At 36.8% G+C, this 17486-nt stretch overlaps 1 protein-coding gene across 7 annotated transcripts in view; it reads left to right on the top strand.

Annotated features, from left to right (window-relative positions):
- ATRX (ATRX chromatin remodeler) overlaps positions 1 to 15513 on the top strand; it is a 323761-nt gene extending 308248 nt beyond the window's left edge. For all 7 annotated transcript variants that reach the window (XM_036902729.2, XM_036902727.2, XM_036902726.2 and 4 more), the window contains 5 exons: positions 9001 to 9150; positions 9965 to 10090; positions 10859 to 10954; positions 11466 to 11594; positions 12611 to 15513. In XM_036902729.2, the coding sequence (XP_036758624.2) occupies positions 9001 to 9150; positions 9965 to 10090; positions 10859 to 10954; positions 11466 to 11594; positions 12611 to 12889 (780 nt within the window). In that variant the 3' untranslated portion in view covers positions 12890 to 15513. The remainder of the gene's footprint in view (positions 1 to 9000; positions 9151 to 9964; positions 10091 to 10858; positions 10955 to 11465; positions 11595 to 12610) is intronic.
- Positions 15514 to 17486: the final 1973 nt, after the last annotated feature.

Here is a 17486-nt window from a genome sequence, read left to right as displayed (position 1 = left end):
TCTCCTCCCACCAGGGAGCTGGAGTGTGGGGCGCATTCGGGTCCCTCCGGGCCGTGGCTTGTGTCTTACCCCCTTCGTGAGGCACTGGGTTCTCGCATGTGTAGATGTAGCCTGGCTGTTGTACTGTATCTTCTGGTCTCTCTTTTAGGAATAGTTGTGTTTGTTGTATTTTCAAAAATATATATGATTTTGAGAGGATATATCCTCTGCCCTACTCATGCCACTGTCTTGGCTCCTCCTCCGATGTTCAAGCTTTTTATATAAAATTTATTACCTGGACCATTAAAGGAATATAAATTGCAGGAGAGATTTGGTCAGTATAAGAATCACTCGATGACGTCATTTATATCTTTTTCTTTTTAACATTTTACCTTTCATCTTGACTGTTTTCTTTATTTAAAATGTAATTTGAACAGCTACATAGCTGTTTTCATTCCTAAGTCATATGTCTTCTATTTCCTTTTTATAGCACACATGTAGTTGAATTAGAAACTGTACTTGGAAAACTGCAGATTCCAAGGAATTCAGTATAGCTATATGAAGTCTAGAATGACACTCTTCATCTCACAGTGAATGGCATGTGGCATCTGTAATAATTGTAAAGGATAACCAATTTTAAAGGTTAAGTGGTAAATACAGTATCTAGTTCTTTTAATGTTAAATTGAGGGAGGAAAATGTTAAATTAGGTAGAAAATGTTCTCAAAGGAGACTCTACCAGAGTCAGCTTAGCAGGCCTGCTTTTTCTTCCTTGAAAGTGACAAGTTCTTTAATGCCACTGTCTTATTCATACCTACAATTTGGGGATCTGGATATATTTATAAATGCTCTTTGCCAGTGGTTATATGCTCTTGACCTAAGAATCTGATAGAAGTTAGTGTGTGAACTTCATTCAGTAGCTCTCTGATTACTTACTAATACGTTGTATTTTTCCCTTAGTGTAGTTTGGGAAAAAACAGACTTCAAATTTGAAAAGAGAAATTTTTTTGAGGAGGAATATTCTTCACTAAGGATCTACACATATTTAAGTAATAAAAGGAAAGTTTTTTCAAAGCTTTTTGACTGGGTCGTATGGCACTTAAGTATTCCAGTGACATTTTATTTCTGGATATTATAAAACTCAAATTCATAGTGATGGCAAGCAAAATATTTTTAAACATGGCAAACCTCTGTCCCCACCTCAGGCAAAACCCTGATTGTTTTTTTTAATTTTATTTTCAAGGCTGAATTTCAGAATTAATTAGATAAGAATATTTGTCAGCTTGCCAAATACTTTAAACTTCTAAATAAATTAACTTAAACTTTTCATTTATCATTAATTTTGTTTCAATGATTGAACTAGTCATTTTAAAAGCTTAAAGTAATTTAGGTTAGCTAGAATATAGACCATGCTTTTCCCAGCTTGTAAAGTTTTTCGTTTATTTAAGGAAAAATAAAGCTTAGACAAAGAAAAGTAAAGGTGCACATTTGGATGTAATTTAAACCTCATTTTGAGGACTGTTGGCCTGGTGATTATAGATTCTGTTCCAGTAATGTTTTCAATAATATTGTTACTATAGCAACTAATATAAATACATGCTTCAAGGGGAAGAAAATGCTCTCCCCTGATTGTGATGGATATTGGGGTGAAATTTTTGTTTGTTAACTTTCATAACTTGCCCTAGTTTTTGCAAAACTATTTTTCCCAAAGAAATGTTCTGAGTATCCCTTTACAAATACTTACTGCCCTCTTAACCTCATCATCTGTTTCTTGTACTGACAGTATTCTGCAATTAATTTAAAAGGGAAAGTTGTAGACACAGTTTGTTTCAGAAGTCCTGTATATTCTTTCTCTTATTTGTGTCCTACACAGCAGTACAAAGGAAAGAATTCTGCTTTCCTTCTTCAGAACTGTATAAAACCGTGTTCCTATAAAAGGCAGTTAACTTACATACAGTGGCTTTCCATTGTGAAAATGAAGATGATGGTAAATACACTAAGTCCTTGAGTATTACTGGTATAATTTTTTTTTTGGTATCATTAATGTACAATTACATGAGCAACATTATGGTTACTACACTCCCCCCATTATCAAATCCCCACCACGTACCTCATTTCAGTCCCTGTCCATCAGTGTAGTAAGATGCTATAGTATGACTACTTGTATTCTTCTCTGTCTTGTACAGACTTCCCTGTACCCCCCACCCACGCACATTATGTGTACTAATCGTAATGCCCCTTTTTCCCCCTTATACTTCCCTTCACACCCATCCTCACCAGTACTTTCCCTTTGGTAACTGTTAGTCCATTCTTGGGTTCTGTGAGTCTGCTGCTGTTTTGCTCCTTCAGTTTTTTCTTTGTTCCTATACTCCACAGATGAGTGGAATCATTTGATACTTGTCTTTCTCCACCTGGCTTATTTCACTGAGCATAATACCCTCTAGCTCTGTCCATGTTGTTGCAAATGGTAGGATTTGTTTTCTTCTTATGACTGAATAATATTCCATTGTGTATATGTACCATATCTTTATCCATTCATCTACTGATGGACACTTAGGTTGCTTCCATTTCTTGGCTATTGTAAATAGTGCTGCGATAAACATAGGGGTGCATCTGTCTTTTTCAAACTGGGCTGCTGCATTCTTAGGTTAAATTCCTAGGAGTGGAATTCCTGGTTCAAATGGTATTTCTATTTTGAGTTTTTTGAGGAACCTCCATACTGCTTTCCACAATGGTTAAACTAGCATACATTTCCACCAGCAGTGTAGGAGGGTTCACCTTTCTCCACAACCTCGCCAACATTTGTTGTTGTTTGTCTTTTGGATGGTAGCCATCCTTACTGGTGTGAGGTGATATCTCATTGTAGTTTTAATTTGCATTTCTCTGATGACTAACGATGTGGAGCATCTTTTCATGTTTCTGTTGGCCATCTGAATTTCTTCTTTAGAGAAATGTCTGTTCAGAACCTGTGCCCATTTTGTAACTGAATTATTTGCTTTTTGTTTGTTGAGGCACATGAGCTCTTTATATATTTTGGATGTCAACCATTTATCAGATCTGTCATTTATGAATATATTCTCCCATACTGTAGGATGCCTTTTTGCTCTATTGGAGGCATTCTTTGCTGTACAGAAGCTTTCAGCTTCATATAGTCCCACTTGTTCATTTTTGCTTTTGTTTCCCTTGCCCGGGTCGATATGTTCATAAAGAAGTCGCTCATGTTTATGTCTAAGAAATTTTTGCCTATGTTTTTTTCTAAAGTTTTATGGTTTCATGACTTATATTCAGGTCTTTGATCCATTTTGAATTTACTTTTGTGTATGGGGTTAGACAATGATCCAGTTTCATTCTCTTACATGTAGCTGTCCAGTTTTGCCAACACCAGCTGTTGAAGAGGCTGTCATTTCCCCATTGTATGTACATGGCTCCTTTATCATATATTAATTGATCATATATGTTTCGGTTAATATCTGGCCTCTCTGTTCTGTTCCACTGGTCTGTGGGTCTGTTCTTGTACTGGTACCAAATTATCTTGATTACTGTGGCTTTGTAGTAGAGCTTGAAGTTGGGGAGCAAGATCCCCCTCAATTTATTCTTTCTTCTCAGGATTGCTTTTGCTATTCAGGGTTTTTTGTGGTTCCATATGAATTTTAAAACTATTTTTTCCATTTCGTTGAAGAATGCTGTTGGTATTTTGATAGGGATTACATTGAACCTGTAGATTGCTTTAGGCAGAATGGCCATTTCCACAATATTAGTTCTTCCTAGCAAGAGCATGGAATGAGTTTCCATTTGTTAGTGTGCTCTTTAATTTCTCTTAAGAGTGTCTTGTAGTTTTCAGGGTATAGATCTTTCATTTCCTTGGTTAGGTTTATTCCTAGGTATTTTATTCTTTTTGATGCAAATGGGAAAGGAATTGTTTTCTAAATTTCTCTTTCTGCTATTTCATCATTAGTCTGAAGGACAGCAACAGATTTCTGTGTATTAGTTTTGTATCCTGTAACTTTGCTGATTTCAGGTATTTGTTCTTGTAGTTTTGTAGTGGAGTCTTTAGGGTTTTTATGTACAATATCTGTCATCTGCAAATAGTGACAGTTTTACTTCTTCTTTACCAATATGGATGCCTTCTATTTCTTTGTGTTGTGTGATTGCCATGGCTAGGACCTCCAGTACTATATTGAAAAACAGTGGGGAGAGTGGGCATCCCTGTCTTGTTCCTGATCTTAGAGGAAAATCTTTCAGTTTCTCGCTGTTAAGTATGATGTTGGCTGTGGGTTTGTCATGTATGGCCTTTATTTTGTTGAGGTACTTGCCCTCTATACCCATTTTGTTGAGAGTTTTTGTCATGAATGGATGTTGAATTTTGTCAAATGCATTTTCAGCATCTATGGAGATGATCATGTAGTTTTTTTCCTTTTTGTTGATGTGGTGGATGATGTTGATGGATTTTCGAATGTTGTACCATCTTTGCATTCCTGAGATGAATCCCACTTGGTCATGGTGTATGATCCTCGTGATGTATTTTTGAATTCGGTTTCCTAATATTTTGTTGATTATTTTTGCATTTATGTTCATCACGGATATTGGTCTGTAATTTTCTGTTTTGGTGGGGTCTTTGCCTGGTTTTTGTATTAGAGTGACACTGGCTTCATAGAATGAGTTTGGAAGTATTCTCCCCTCTTCTATTTTTTGGAAAACTTTAAGGAGAATGGGTGTTATGTCCTCTCTATATGTCTAATAAAATTCAGCGGTGCATCCATCTGGCCTGAGGGTTTTGTTCTTGGGTGTTTTTTTGATTACCAATTCAATTTTGTTGCCGGTAGTTGGACTGTTTAGATTTTCTGTTTCTTCCTTGGTCAGTCTTAGAAGGTTGTATTTTTCTGGGAAGTTTTCCATTTCTTTTTGGTTTTCCAGCTTGTTAGCATATAGATTCTCAGAGTATTCTCTAATAATTCTTTGTATTTCTGTGGGGTCCGTCGTGATTTTTCCTTTCTCATGTCTTATTCTGTTTATGTGTGCTGATTCTCTTTTTCTCTTAATAAGTCTGGCTAGGGGCTTTTCTATTTTGTTTATTTTCTCAAAGAACCAGCTCTTGGTTTCATTGATTTTTTCTATTGTTTTATTCTTCTCAATTTTATTTATTTCTTCTCTGATCTTTATTATGCCCCTCCTTCTGCTGAGGGCCTCACTTGTTCTTCTTTTTCCTATCTCAATAATTGTGACTTTGGACTATTCATTTGGGAATGTTATTCCTTCTTTAAATAGGCCTGGATTGCTATATACTTTCCTCTTAGAACTGCCTTTGCTGCATCCCACAAATGTTGGGGCTTTCTGTTGTTGTTGTCGTTTGTCTCCATATATTGTTTGATCTCTATTTTAATTTGGTCATTGATCCATTGATTATTAAGAGCATGTTATTAAGCCTCCATGTGTTTGTGAGCCTTTTTGTTTTCTTTGTACAATGTATTTCTAGTTTTCTGCCTTTGTGGTCTGAAAAGTTGGTTTTTAGAATTTCCGTCTTTTTGAATTTACTGAGGCTCTTTTTGTGGCCTAGTATGTGGTCTATTCTGGACAATGTTTCTTTCATGTGCACTTGTGAAGAATGTGTATCCTACTGCTTTTGGGTTTAGAGTTTGGTAGATGTCTGTTAGGTCCATCTGTAGTGTGTTTTTCAGAGCCTCTGGTCCTTGCTTATTTTCTGTCTTGTGGGTCTTTCCTTTGGAGTGAGTGGTGTGTTGAAGTCTCCTAGAATGAGTGCATTGCATTCTATTTCCTCCTATAATTCTGTTAGTATTTGTTTCACATATGTTGGTGCCCCTGTATTGCATGCATGTATACTTATAATGGTTATATCCTCTTGTTGGACTGACCCCTTTATCATTATGTAATGTCCTTTATCTCTTCTTACTGTCTTTGTTCTGAAGTCTATTTTGTTTGATACAAGTACTGCAACCCCTTCTTTTTTCTCCCTATTGTTTTCATGAAATATCTTTTTCCATCCCTTGACTTTTAGTCTGTGTATGTCTTTGCATTTGAGGTGAGTCTCTTGTAAGATGGAAATAGATGGATCTTGCTTTTTTATCCATTATGTTACTCTGTGTATTTTGATTGGTGCATTCAGTCCATTTACATTTAGGGTGATTATTGAGAGATATGTACTTATTGCCATTGCTTGCTTTAGGTTCGTGGTTACCAAAGGTTCAAGGGTAGCTTCTTTACTATCTATCCATCTAACTTAACTCGCTTATTAAGGAATTATAAACACACTCTGTTTATTCTTTATTTCTCGCCGTTCTTATGCCTCCTCCTTCATTTTTTATATGTTAGGTATTTTCTTCTATGCTCTTTTGTGTTTCCTGTGATCATTTTTGTGAATAGTTGATTTTATTTTTTGCCTTTAGTTAGTATTTGGTTGGTCTGCTTTCTTTGCTGTGATTTTATTTTCTCTGGTGACATCTGTTTAGCCTTTAGTGTGCTTCCATCTAGAGCAGTCCCTTTAAAATATCCTCTAGGGGTGGTTTGTTGGAGCCAAATTCCCTCAACTTTTGCTTGTCCGGGAATTTACTCCTCCTTCATATTTAAAAGATCATTGTGCTGGATACAGTATTCTTGGTTCAAGGCTCTTCTGTTTCATTGCATTAAATATATCATGACATTCTATTCTGGCCTGTAAGGTTTTTGTTGAGAAGTCTGATAATTGCGTGATGGGTTTTCCTTTGTAGGTAATCTTTTTTCTCTCTCTGGTTGCCTGTAATACTCTGTCCTTGTCTTTGATCTTTGCCATTTTAATTATTATATGTCTTGGTGTTGTCCTCCTTTGGTCCCTTGTGTTGGGAGATCTGTGGGCTTCCATGGTCTGAGAGTCTATTTCCTTCCCCAGGTTGGGGACGTTTTCAGCAATGTTTTCTTCAGAGATACTTTCTATCCCTTTTTCTCTCTCTTCTTCTTCTGGTACCCTTATAATGTGAATATTGTTCCGTTTCCGTTGGTCACACAGTTCTCTTAATATTCTTCCATTCCTGGAGATCTTTTTATCTCTCTCTGCCTCATCTTCTCTGTATTCCTGTTCTCTGATTTCTATTCCATTAATGGTCTCTTGCACCCATCCAGTCTGCTCTTAAGTCCTTACAGAGATTGTTTTATTTCTGTATTCTCCCTCCTATGTTGATCCTTTAGCTCTTGCATATTTCTCTGCCAGTCCATCATCATGGTTACGACATTTATTTTGAATTCTTTTTCAGGAAGATTGATTATATCTGTCTCCCCAGACCCTCTGTCATGGGCTGTCTTGGTAATTCTCAACTGGAGAAAATTCTTCTGCCTTTTAATGACGATAGAGGTAGTCGTAGGCAGCTGGCACATGTGTCAGGTGGGAGAACAAAGTCCATTCCTACTTGCTGCTCACCCTGCCCCTCTCAGCTACCTGTGTCGTTTACTCACACATGGGGTCCAGCCCTCGGGGTAGCCCAGAACCCTGCGGGGAGTGGCAGGCACGCCAGTTGTGCTCTCCTGCGAGAACGGTGCCCCTTCCCACCCTGCTCCATCTTCCTCTGCCTGCGCTGGGCCACCGCACACCGACGGCAGCCCCTCGGTCTGGCCCAGGCAGCTGTGTGCTGGGAGGAGACTGTGGGTGGTTGCTGTTGGCACAGCTGCCCTCAGGCTGCTCCACCACTCTAGCTGGGACACTCTGGAGGGGGGATGAACAGCAGACTGTTTATACCCGTGAGGAGTGTCAGAGCTGCACTGCCTCCCAGGGGGCTGGTTTGTCTGAAGCTCCTCACAATTCCCAGCCTGCTGGGCTGAGTGCACCGGGATGATTCCATCCAGCTGTGAAGTCCCTGTCCCTTTAAGACTTTCGAAAAACACTCGCTTTTCTTTTGTCCTAGGGGAGCCAGCTATGGGGACCTGCTCGCAGATTTTACTTTTCCGTTTCCCTAATATCCAGCACACCATGCAATGTGTGTCAGTGCTCCCTGTGTGGATTACTAGGCCTGGTTATTTAGCAGTCCTGCACTTCCCCTCTCTCCCCCCTCCGACTCCTCTCCTCCCGCTGGGGAGCTGGGGTAGGGGGAGCGCTCAGGTCCCACTGGGATGCGGTTTTTATCTTACCCCCTTCGTGAGATGCTGACTTCTTGCAGATGTAGATGTAGCCTGGCTGTTGTACTGTATCCTCTGGTCTCTCTTTTAGGCATAGTTATATTTGTTGTATTTTCAAAAATATATATGGTTTTGGGAGGAGATTTCTGCTGCCCTACTCACGCCACCATCTTGGCTCTCATCTGTGATTTCTTAATAAACAACTTGAGGATATTTTTATTTTCTTTATCAATTAAGATAGCTATGGTTTGCCTTATCTCCCTTCCCCTAATCTCTGTCTCTCTCTCATCATCATAATTATACAGAGTAGAAATTTGGTGTTCGTACTGAGTATATAAATGATCCCAATTTTTAAGCTTATAATATTTTAACCTTCAGAGACTGACTTAAGGCACCATGACTTTAAGAAAAAGACAGTATGATAAATTTAAAAACAATGATACGGCAGTTTAAATTTGACCCATGGATCTTTACAGTGTAATTTATATTTGACATTCCTACAATTGAAATAGAATGACTGCATGTCCCAGTAAACAGTCCTGTAGCTGTTGAAGTTGGTTCAGATTTAGTTTTAGTTAGTATAGTGGTTGGTAACTAAAGTAATTGTGAAAGTAAAGTTAACTAGATTAACAGGAGTAGCTTAGATTTTTAGCACAAGCATCCAGTGTAATCTCTGATTTAAGTAGACTCATGTCAGCATTTATTATCAACTCAGAAGAAAGTACAAAACACTGCATATTAAAGAAACTGGAAAAAAGTTGGAGGAAGAAACCTTGAAAGCTGAAAAGTGGTCGTTAAAAAAGTGAACCAGTATGACATCCTATATAAATGTGAAATTCTTACATTAAGAGGCTGGAACAAAGAGCTGTGGAGATATGATTCTGAGGGAGAAAATAATTGTTTATTATTTCGACCCCTCTAAATAGGATACCATACTTGCAGAACTTCTTCAGATACATAAAGAACACATTGTAGGTTATCATGAACATGATTCTCTTTTGGACCACAAAGAAGAAGAAGAGTTGACTGAAGAAGAGAGAAAAGCAGCTTGGGCTGAGTATGAAGCAGAGAAAAAGGTAGTTCATTGCTTTTTTGTTTTGGTTTTTATGTTACTCCTTTGAAAGAGCAGTGTGGAGAAAGAGTCACATTTGGAACAAGTGAGTCTTCAGGAACAGAGTTCCCAAATATGACAGTCTGCTTAAGGGCTTTTTTTTACTATTGGTGGTGGAGTGGGAGGAGAAGAGAGAAGAAAGTGTAGTGACCCCATTTCAGCTTAGTGCTTGCTGAATTGAGAGATTAGTGAGAAGCTATATATTTAGCATCACTTGACTCCCATCAGTGCCATCACTGTAGTAATAGACATAGAGGAGCATAGAGTTTGGAGGTAGGAGTAAATGTTGCTTTAGCATGTATACCATGAAATCTAAATTTTGACAGAATATCAAGACACAAAAATATTCCATTGGACATTAATGTCAACCTCCAACAGCAACTTTATTTAAATAGTTCCATGTCTGTTTTAAACACCAACCCAGTTGAGCAAAAATGTGCCTGATGGTGGGAAACCTATCCTAATTTCTGAATCCTTTTTGAACTCCTACCTCATTGTACCAAACTTCTTTAATGTTAATGTGATGTCAGAAGTCTCATCAGAATTCTCTGAGTTGCCCCATTCTGTGGGAATTATCAGAAAAATAGAGTACACCTTTAGGGGTTAAAGCTTTCCGTGTAATAAGATCCTGGTTTCAGGTGAAAAGGGTGTTTTGTTTGTGTGTTGAAGAGTGTTATTTCCTAGATCTGAGAATGTGCATTCTCTTCTAAACCAGTAGGTGATGTAGAATTTCAAGTTTTAAATCACAATGTGGAAAGTGCATAATTTTTTGTTTTCAGGGACTGACCATGCGTTTCAACATACCAACTGGGACCAATTTACCCCCTGTCAGTTTCAACTCTCAAACTCCTTATATTCCTTTCAATTTGGGAGCCCTGTCAGCAATGAGCAATCAACAGCTGGAGGTAAGTTGTGAAGTACAAAAGTAGTTTAACTTGAATTAAAGGCAATTTCAAGTACCCCGCTGTTGAGGGTTCCCCATGCAGGAATATCACATTCTCCAAAAGATTACCTCTGAATAGACCAAGAAATTTCTCTTTTATTTGTTGACCTCTTTGAACCAGCATAGTAATGTAAAATGTGGTTTGTTGTGAGCACAAGGGAATCAGGTCTTGAATTAATGTAGTTTGAATTATTTTAATTAATGAGCAATAGGGCAGGTGACTGGCTAGGAAAATAGCACTTTCTTCAGTTATAAAATATCTTGAATAAACAAATTACTTACTTAGTTTTTGAAAATACAACAAATACATACATTGATTTACATTCTAATGCAGTGTAGATACAGCATTAAGTAAATGATAGTGCCCAGTATTATAAAATAAGTTGATTTAATACTAGAATCAATTAAGAATTAAATAAGAAAGAGTAGGTATTATTATACCAGTAATTTAATAACTCATTTGAATCTGTCATTTCTTTTTAAAATGTGCTTATGGAGTCCTTTAAATTATTAAAGTACTTGTACAATAAACCCTAACTTTATCTTCCTAACCAGACTCTTACTGATGAGTTTTATTCTACTTTAATGATGCTGAATTTTGTGTTATTTTCAATTATTTAGGACTTTTAAAACCAAGTACTGTAAATTGGCAAGAAGAAAAATCCCCATGCTTTAAAACTATGCTGTCTGTTTCTATATCCTATATAATCTACTTCTTGCATTCTTCTAGGACCTTATTAATCAAGGAAGAGAAAAAGTTGTGGAAGCAACAAACAGTGTAACAGCAGTGAGGATTCAGCCTCTTGATGATATCATTTCTGCTGTAGTAAGTTAATTAAATTGGCAGTTGCCTTACTCCAATGTGCAATTTGTGTCTCCCCCCCATTTGTTTTAATTTATAATTGTTGCTTGCTTCACTACTTCTGTGGGGGGAAAGAGCATAGTTTTTACAACTTGATTTGCAATAGTAAAATACAAGTTAACTGGATAATAGTACCAGGCTATAACTCAGCAGTTTCACCTAGATGTTGGCACAAAAGAGAAATGGGTGATATTAAAAATTGGGAAATCAGTCAGTCATAGAAATGTATGCATTGTTTACATGAACATACCTTAATTATCAGTTGCACAGATTAAATCCAAATAGTTTCATTCCCAAGATAGCTAACCCTTGTACAATAGTGGTCAACTTAGTACTCTTTTACATCATTGTTTTCTTTAAAAAGAATAAAAGAAAAGGAAAAAGCACTCTAAAAGTCTTGAATATTTTTAAGTACCTTAATTATTGTTCCACAGTTCTACTGCAATAAGGACTAAACAGAAAATTTCTCTTTTAGTGGAAGGAAAACATGAATCTCTCTGAGGCCCAAGTACAGGCATTAGCATTAAGTAGACAAGCCAGCCAGGAGCTTGATGTTAAACGAAGAGAAGCAATCTACAATGATGTATTGACAAAACAACAGATGGTAAGAATTCTGACTATGTCTAGGTTATGTTTAACTTTCTTGAACTTGCAGTAATGGATTTGTGTGACATCTACGTCAATAACCATCCCTTGTATGAACGGACAGATAGTCATTGGTTATCCCTGGCAGACATTTTGTCAGAAAGCCTGATTATGTCAAGTAAAGGTAATATCTTTTGTTACAAAGGAGTAAGAACTTCCCAGTGTTCTCCCTGAAGTTTATGTAGTATCTCTTGCACATAATTTTATTTTTTCTGTACTCTGGACAACTAAAGAGGAATTTTTGCCTTTTTACCATATTTACCACTTTTAAATAACTTCCCAAAATAAGTATACTTTTTAGTATATTCAATTATAGAGTAAAAAGTGGATCTACAGATGCTATGTGACACAGGTTACTACTAAATTGTGTAATTCTTTGGAAGGCTAGCATATTCCAGGATCCTTGATCATCTTTCCCAGCATAGTTTTTTGTCAGCCATCTGCCTTGCACTGGGAAATTTCAACTCCTGACACCAGAGAATCAATTTCTGTGGTGTGAATTTTACTTAGAAAGCACTGTGGTTTTGAATTATATTAGGAAATTTGAGACATTCCAGGTAGGAATTACTCCCTCTACAAGTTCTTTTTCCCTTTGCTGTTTGTCACTGAAGATGTTTATTTGCCTGTCATCATGTGAAATATTCAAAAGAATGACAAAGAAAGGAGACTTGACAAAGAGTGCTGTAACTAATACTTGAGACTAATCACAGTGCTGGACAGGTTACTATGGCAACGAACCTAAATGCTGCTTGCAATACAATAGTCAAGTCATTAAGAGAATTTAGTCCTAAATGGTGTAACTGGTTTCTGCAGTAAATGCTCCTGTGAATTCCATCAAATTAGTAATGGTGATAACAATAATGTGGTTTCCTTTTGGTATGGTACCCCCTTAACAAATTGATTTTAACTCAAAATTTGATACTGCCTCTTTGAGGCAGGTCATGCACTTGTAACAGCTCCCTTTTCTCTTTTTAGTTAATCAGCTGTGTTCAGCGAATACTTATGAACCGAAGGCTCCAGCAGCAGTACAATCAGCAGCAGCAGCAACAAATGACTTACCAACAAGCAACACTGGGTCATCTCATGATGCCAAAGCCTCCAAATTTAATCATGAATCCTTCTAACTACCAGCAGATTGATATGAGAGGAATGTATCAGTCAGTGGCTGGTGGTATGCAGCCACCACCATTACAGCGTGCGCCACCTCCAATGAGAAGCAAAAATCCAGGACCTTCCCAAGGGAAATCAATGTGATTTTGCACTAAAAGATTAAAGGATTTTAAACATCATAGAAAGATCTTTTATTTTTTTAGGAATCAATGACTTAACAGAACTCAACTGTATAGTTTGGTCCCCTTATATGCCAATATTCCATATTAGTTTTAATTCTTTTTTAAATAGGACCTACCATTTCTTCCTGACATTGTCAGTGATGTTGCCTAGAATCTTCTTAACACACACTGAGTACAGAAGATATTTCAAATTGTTTTCAGTGAAAACAAGTCCTTCCATAACAATAACAACTCCACAAATTTCCTCTCTAAATTTTTATGCCTGCTTTTTGCGACCATAAAATTGTCATAAAATTAATGAGTTTAGGAAAGAATACAGATTTATATATTCATTCTTTACATGTAAAAACACAGCTGAGTTCTTAAGAGTTGATTCCTCAAGTTATGAAATACTTTTGTACTTAATCCATTTCTTGATTAAAGTGATTGAAATGGTTTTAATGTTCTTTTGACTGAAGTCTGAAACTGGGCTCCTGCTATGTCATCTCTGTGACTGAAAGTTAGAAACTAAGGGTTATCTTTGACACAGAATTGTGTGCAATATTCTTAACTACTACTGCTCTAAAATTTGGAGGAGACTTGCAGTTGTCTTAGCATTGTATAAACAGCCTTAAGTACAGCCTAAGAAGAGAATTGCTTTTTCTTCTTTAGTCTTTGTTTTCAGTTATTTGTGCTGAAATAAGTACTGGTAAAATTTCATCAGGGTTGTGGATTATCTTCCACACATGAATTTTTCTGTCTTGGCACTAATATAAAGCACATCTCTTAACTGTTTGGTGCCAGTGCTAGTGCTTCATCCTGTTGCTGGCAGTAGGATGTGGACTAACAAAATCAAGTTCTAGCATTTTAGGAGGTTAAGGATGACATCGTGGTTGTTAGGTTCACACCCTGTTTTATAAACAACATCACAATGGCAGAACCATTGCTGACTTTAAGTTCACACAGGAATGTGCTTTAACAGTTCCCAGTGCTGTCAGTATTGTGAAATAATTCCTCTTAAAGATAAGGATCACTGGCTTCTATGCTCTTCTTTTCTTTCATCATGTTTTTTTCTCCCAATTTCCCTAGGTTTTCTTAAATTACATTTCAAAATTCAAGATTTTTTTCTTTTACTTTAGATCTGTGAGGCAATTTTATGATCAAAATGAATCATCATTTGATAAAATTAAAATTTTATCATGTAATGCCCTTTCATGAAGTTGTACTAGAAAATCATTGTCGTTTTTCTTAATCCAGGCCTATAAAAATGACCAACTAAGTTTATTCATGTACAAGCTGGTTAAGTTTCTTAAAGATAAAGATAATTAGACTATGGGTGTCAACATAGCCAAACCATTTTTGGAATGATGATGTAGCTACGAAATGGAAGTAGCTACGAAATTCCAGAAAAAATAAAACTGGGTGGCAGACTTGCTCTAGGTATCACTGGATTCGATTGAGTTTCACATTAGCCAAAACTGCTTTGGGTTGTTTGGATGATTAAGAGATTTCCATTTTTATCTTGAAAGAACTAGTGGTAAAATGTCCAAGAGCACTCACTTGGTTTGTGATACATAATTTGTGAGGTTTGGTTGGATGCATCCCCTAACCCTCCCATGGTGAGTTATCACTAACAAATTCCATATATTTGGATATTGTGCCAGCCAGATAATCAAATTTATTTAGTTGGGGCCAGGGGAGGAGATGTATGTTTACTTTGGAAGAAATGAAAAAGACAAGATTTATGAGATAAATATTTGAAAGCAGTACACTCTGGCCAGCTGTTATCAGTTGGTAATCCTACAAGTCCAGAATACTTTAAACCTGATTTACTAGACCTGGGAACTTTAAACATTGTCTGATTACTTGCTCAAAGACATAGATATGACCGTTTTAGGCAACCTAAACCTTTTCACCATGGATGAAACTGTGACTTAGAGAATAATACATAGAAAGACTAATTAGAAATAAAATAGTTTGAAATAAAATTTGGACCACTTTGCATAAACTCTTCTCACTTGACATTTTAGCTACATAATATGTACTTTGAGTATACATCAAGTTTTAACAAATATTTAAAGACAAAATCATGTCAATAAGATACTAAAAAGGCTCATTTTTATATTTGTTCTAGATGTTTTAAATAGTTGCAATGGCTTAAAAAATGACGATTTAAAATGTTGCTTGTAATACAGATTTGCCTGCTACATTCTCCACATTTTGTAACCTGTTTTATTTCTTTGGGTGTAAAGCGTTTTTTCTTAGTATTGTGATATTGTATATGTTTTGTCCCAGTTGTATAGTAATGTTTCAGTCCGTCATCCAGCTTTGGCTGCTGAAATCATACAGCTGTGAAGACTTGCCTTTGTTTTTGTTAGACTGCTTTTCAGTTCTGTATTGAGTATCTTAAGTACTGTAGAAAAGATGTTACTTCTTTAAGGCTGTTTTGTAATATATATAAGGACTGGAATTGTGTTTTTAAAGGAAAGCATTCAAGTATGACAACGATACTATCTGTGTTTTCACCATTCAAAGTGCTGTTTAGTAGTTGAAACTTAAACTATTTAATGTCATTTAATAAAGTGACCAAATGTGTTGTGCTCTTTATTGCATTTTCACAGCTTTGAAATCTGTGCACATACTGTTTCATAGAAAAGTGTATAGCTTTTGATGTCCTACTTAATGGTGGTTCTTTTTGCACATTTAGTTATTTAATTTTGAGAGGACAACAAGTTTGGTTTTTGACTCTGTTATATACTACATTCTGTAAAAGGAGATTTCTAACCTCAAAAATAATTTACGTACCCAGGAAGCCTGTGTGTGTTGTGTTAGTTTGGGTTGTCTCTGTGTAATCCAGCACCATTTCCTGCTTCCCAACAGCTGCATCACTCATTTAAGTCAAGCAGGGCTACCAGTCCACATTTGATTAAAAAGCCGCTTACCATTCTGAAGCCAGAGCAGTTCGATGGAAACTTTATTAAAACCTGGTCTCCAAAGAAGCTTAGTATTTTGTAGTCTTCCAGTCTTCCTTTAGCTGTGCCCAGTCTCCCTCTGGTGTCATAAAATCAGATACATATTCCGGTGCCGCAAACAAAACTTTAAAAACAATTACTTACCTATCCCAGTAACCATTGTTTCCTTGGAGGGTGGCATGTTTGAGGCTATAGATACTTACTTTAACCATAAGACAGGGTCATCCTTTTATGTGCTTATTTCACTAAAAATTACATTCAGATTATTGCCCACCTTATTTCACCAGACTTAGTCTCAAGTGACTTTTGACTACCTTCACATCAAATCTACCCTTAGAGATGAAGATTCCTCCACCATTGATTTTTCTTTTTCACAAGTCTGTAATCTGCCAATCCCAAAGGAGTGACCAAGTTTCAGAAATGCTTTTTGTCTGTGCAGCATTTTATATACACTGTTATATGGAGATGAATAAAAATTAAAAACCAAAATATATACTGTTTCTAAGCTCAGTATCTGCCAGGTAACCAAACTGTGTTCACATCTCTCACGTTGGATCTCCTAATGGAATGGTCCCTCTCATTCCAGCGCAAAAGTTAAACTCCCCAGAGTATGTACTGCCATAAAATTCCTTTACAGTGTATGTTTAATTGAAGGAGTGAAAGGATGAGACAGTCCTCAAGTACCACAGGCCCTCTTTACTACTCAGAACTACCACATGTTACAAGTAGTCTCTACCCAGCAGCTCTCCTCCACATTCTGCTCCTGGCCATTCTGCCCTCACTCCTCCCTGTTGAAGGTGTGCAAGGGAGGGGGAGTTTGCCTTAATCTTTTAGCAAATCCTATCAAATGACTACTAAGACACTTCTACCTGTTGAAATAGACTGCCCCTCTCTATAGTCCTCACAAGAAATACATTGTTGGATTTCAAGAAAGGCAAAGAGAGGACTTATTAACCAGATGAAAGGATGGGATTTGTTTCAGGGTATATGAGGAGAAAGCACAGTATTTGGAAGAAAAGGTACAAGGGTAGAGAAGGTTTGTGAAAGACTAGAGTGGAGTGCACTGATGAAGGGCCTTGAAATCATGAAGGAGTAATTTAATACAGAGGATAAGTGTGATGTGTTCAAAGTAGCAGGTAAAGATGGTGATTTGGACTGGAGTAATGGTTTAGAATGCAAGGTGAGGAGAGATTGGAGATGGGGGCTTAGATAATGAATTCCAGACATTCAGTGACCAGACAACAATTTTAAGTGACAAAAAAAATTGCTAGAGATTGTATAAGATAGTGATCTTTTTAAATTGTCAGAAAAACCTGTTACTTTTATCCTTCCTCAAGGAACCCACTTTATTAGGATTTCTGATTTTACACACAAAATTTAACTCCTTTTGATAACCCTCTCAAACCTAATGGTCCCAAACCTAGTGGCATTCCTATTAATTTTTTGTCACTTCTAAGTGTACCCTTACACGTCCTTGTAGAAAGTGAGTTTGGTACATATAACCAAGTTGGGTGTAATATTTCTTTCCTCACGCTAATTCTTAAAAGGACCCTTCTGGTTACTTTTCCTTGAGAACCATCCATTTCAAGTGCTAGTATCTGTTATATT

Source organism: Manis pentadactyla, chromosome X (assembly GCF_030020395.1).
Source record: "Manis pentadactyla isolate mManPen7 chromosome X, mManPen7.hap1, whole genome shotgun sequence".
Taxonomy (NCBI): Eukaryota; Metazoa; Chordata; class Mammalia; order Pholidota; family Manidae; genus Manis; species Manis pentadactyla.
This window is presented reverse-complemented; position numbering and strand designations above follow the sequence as displayed.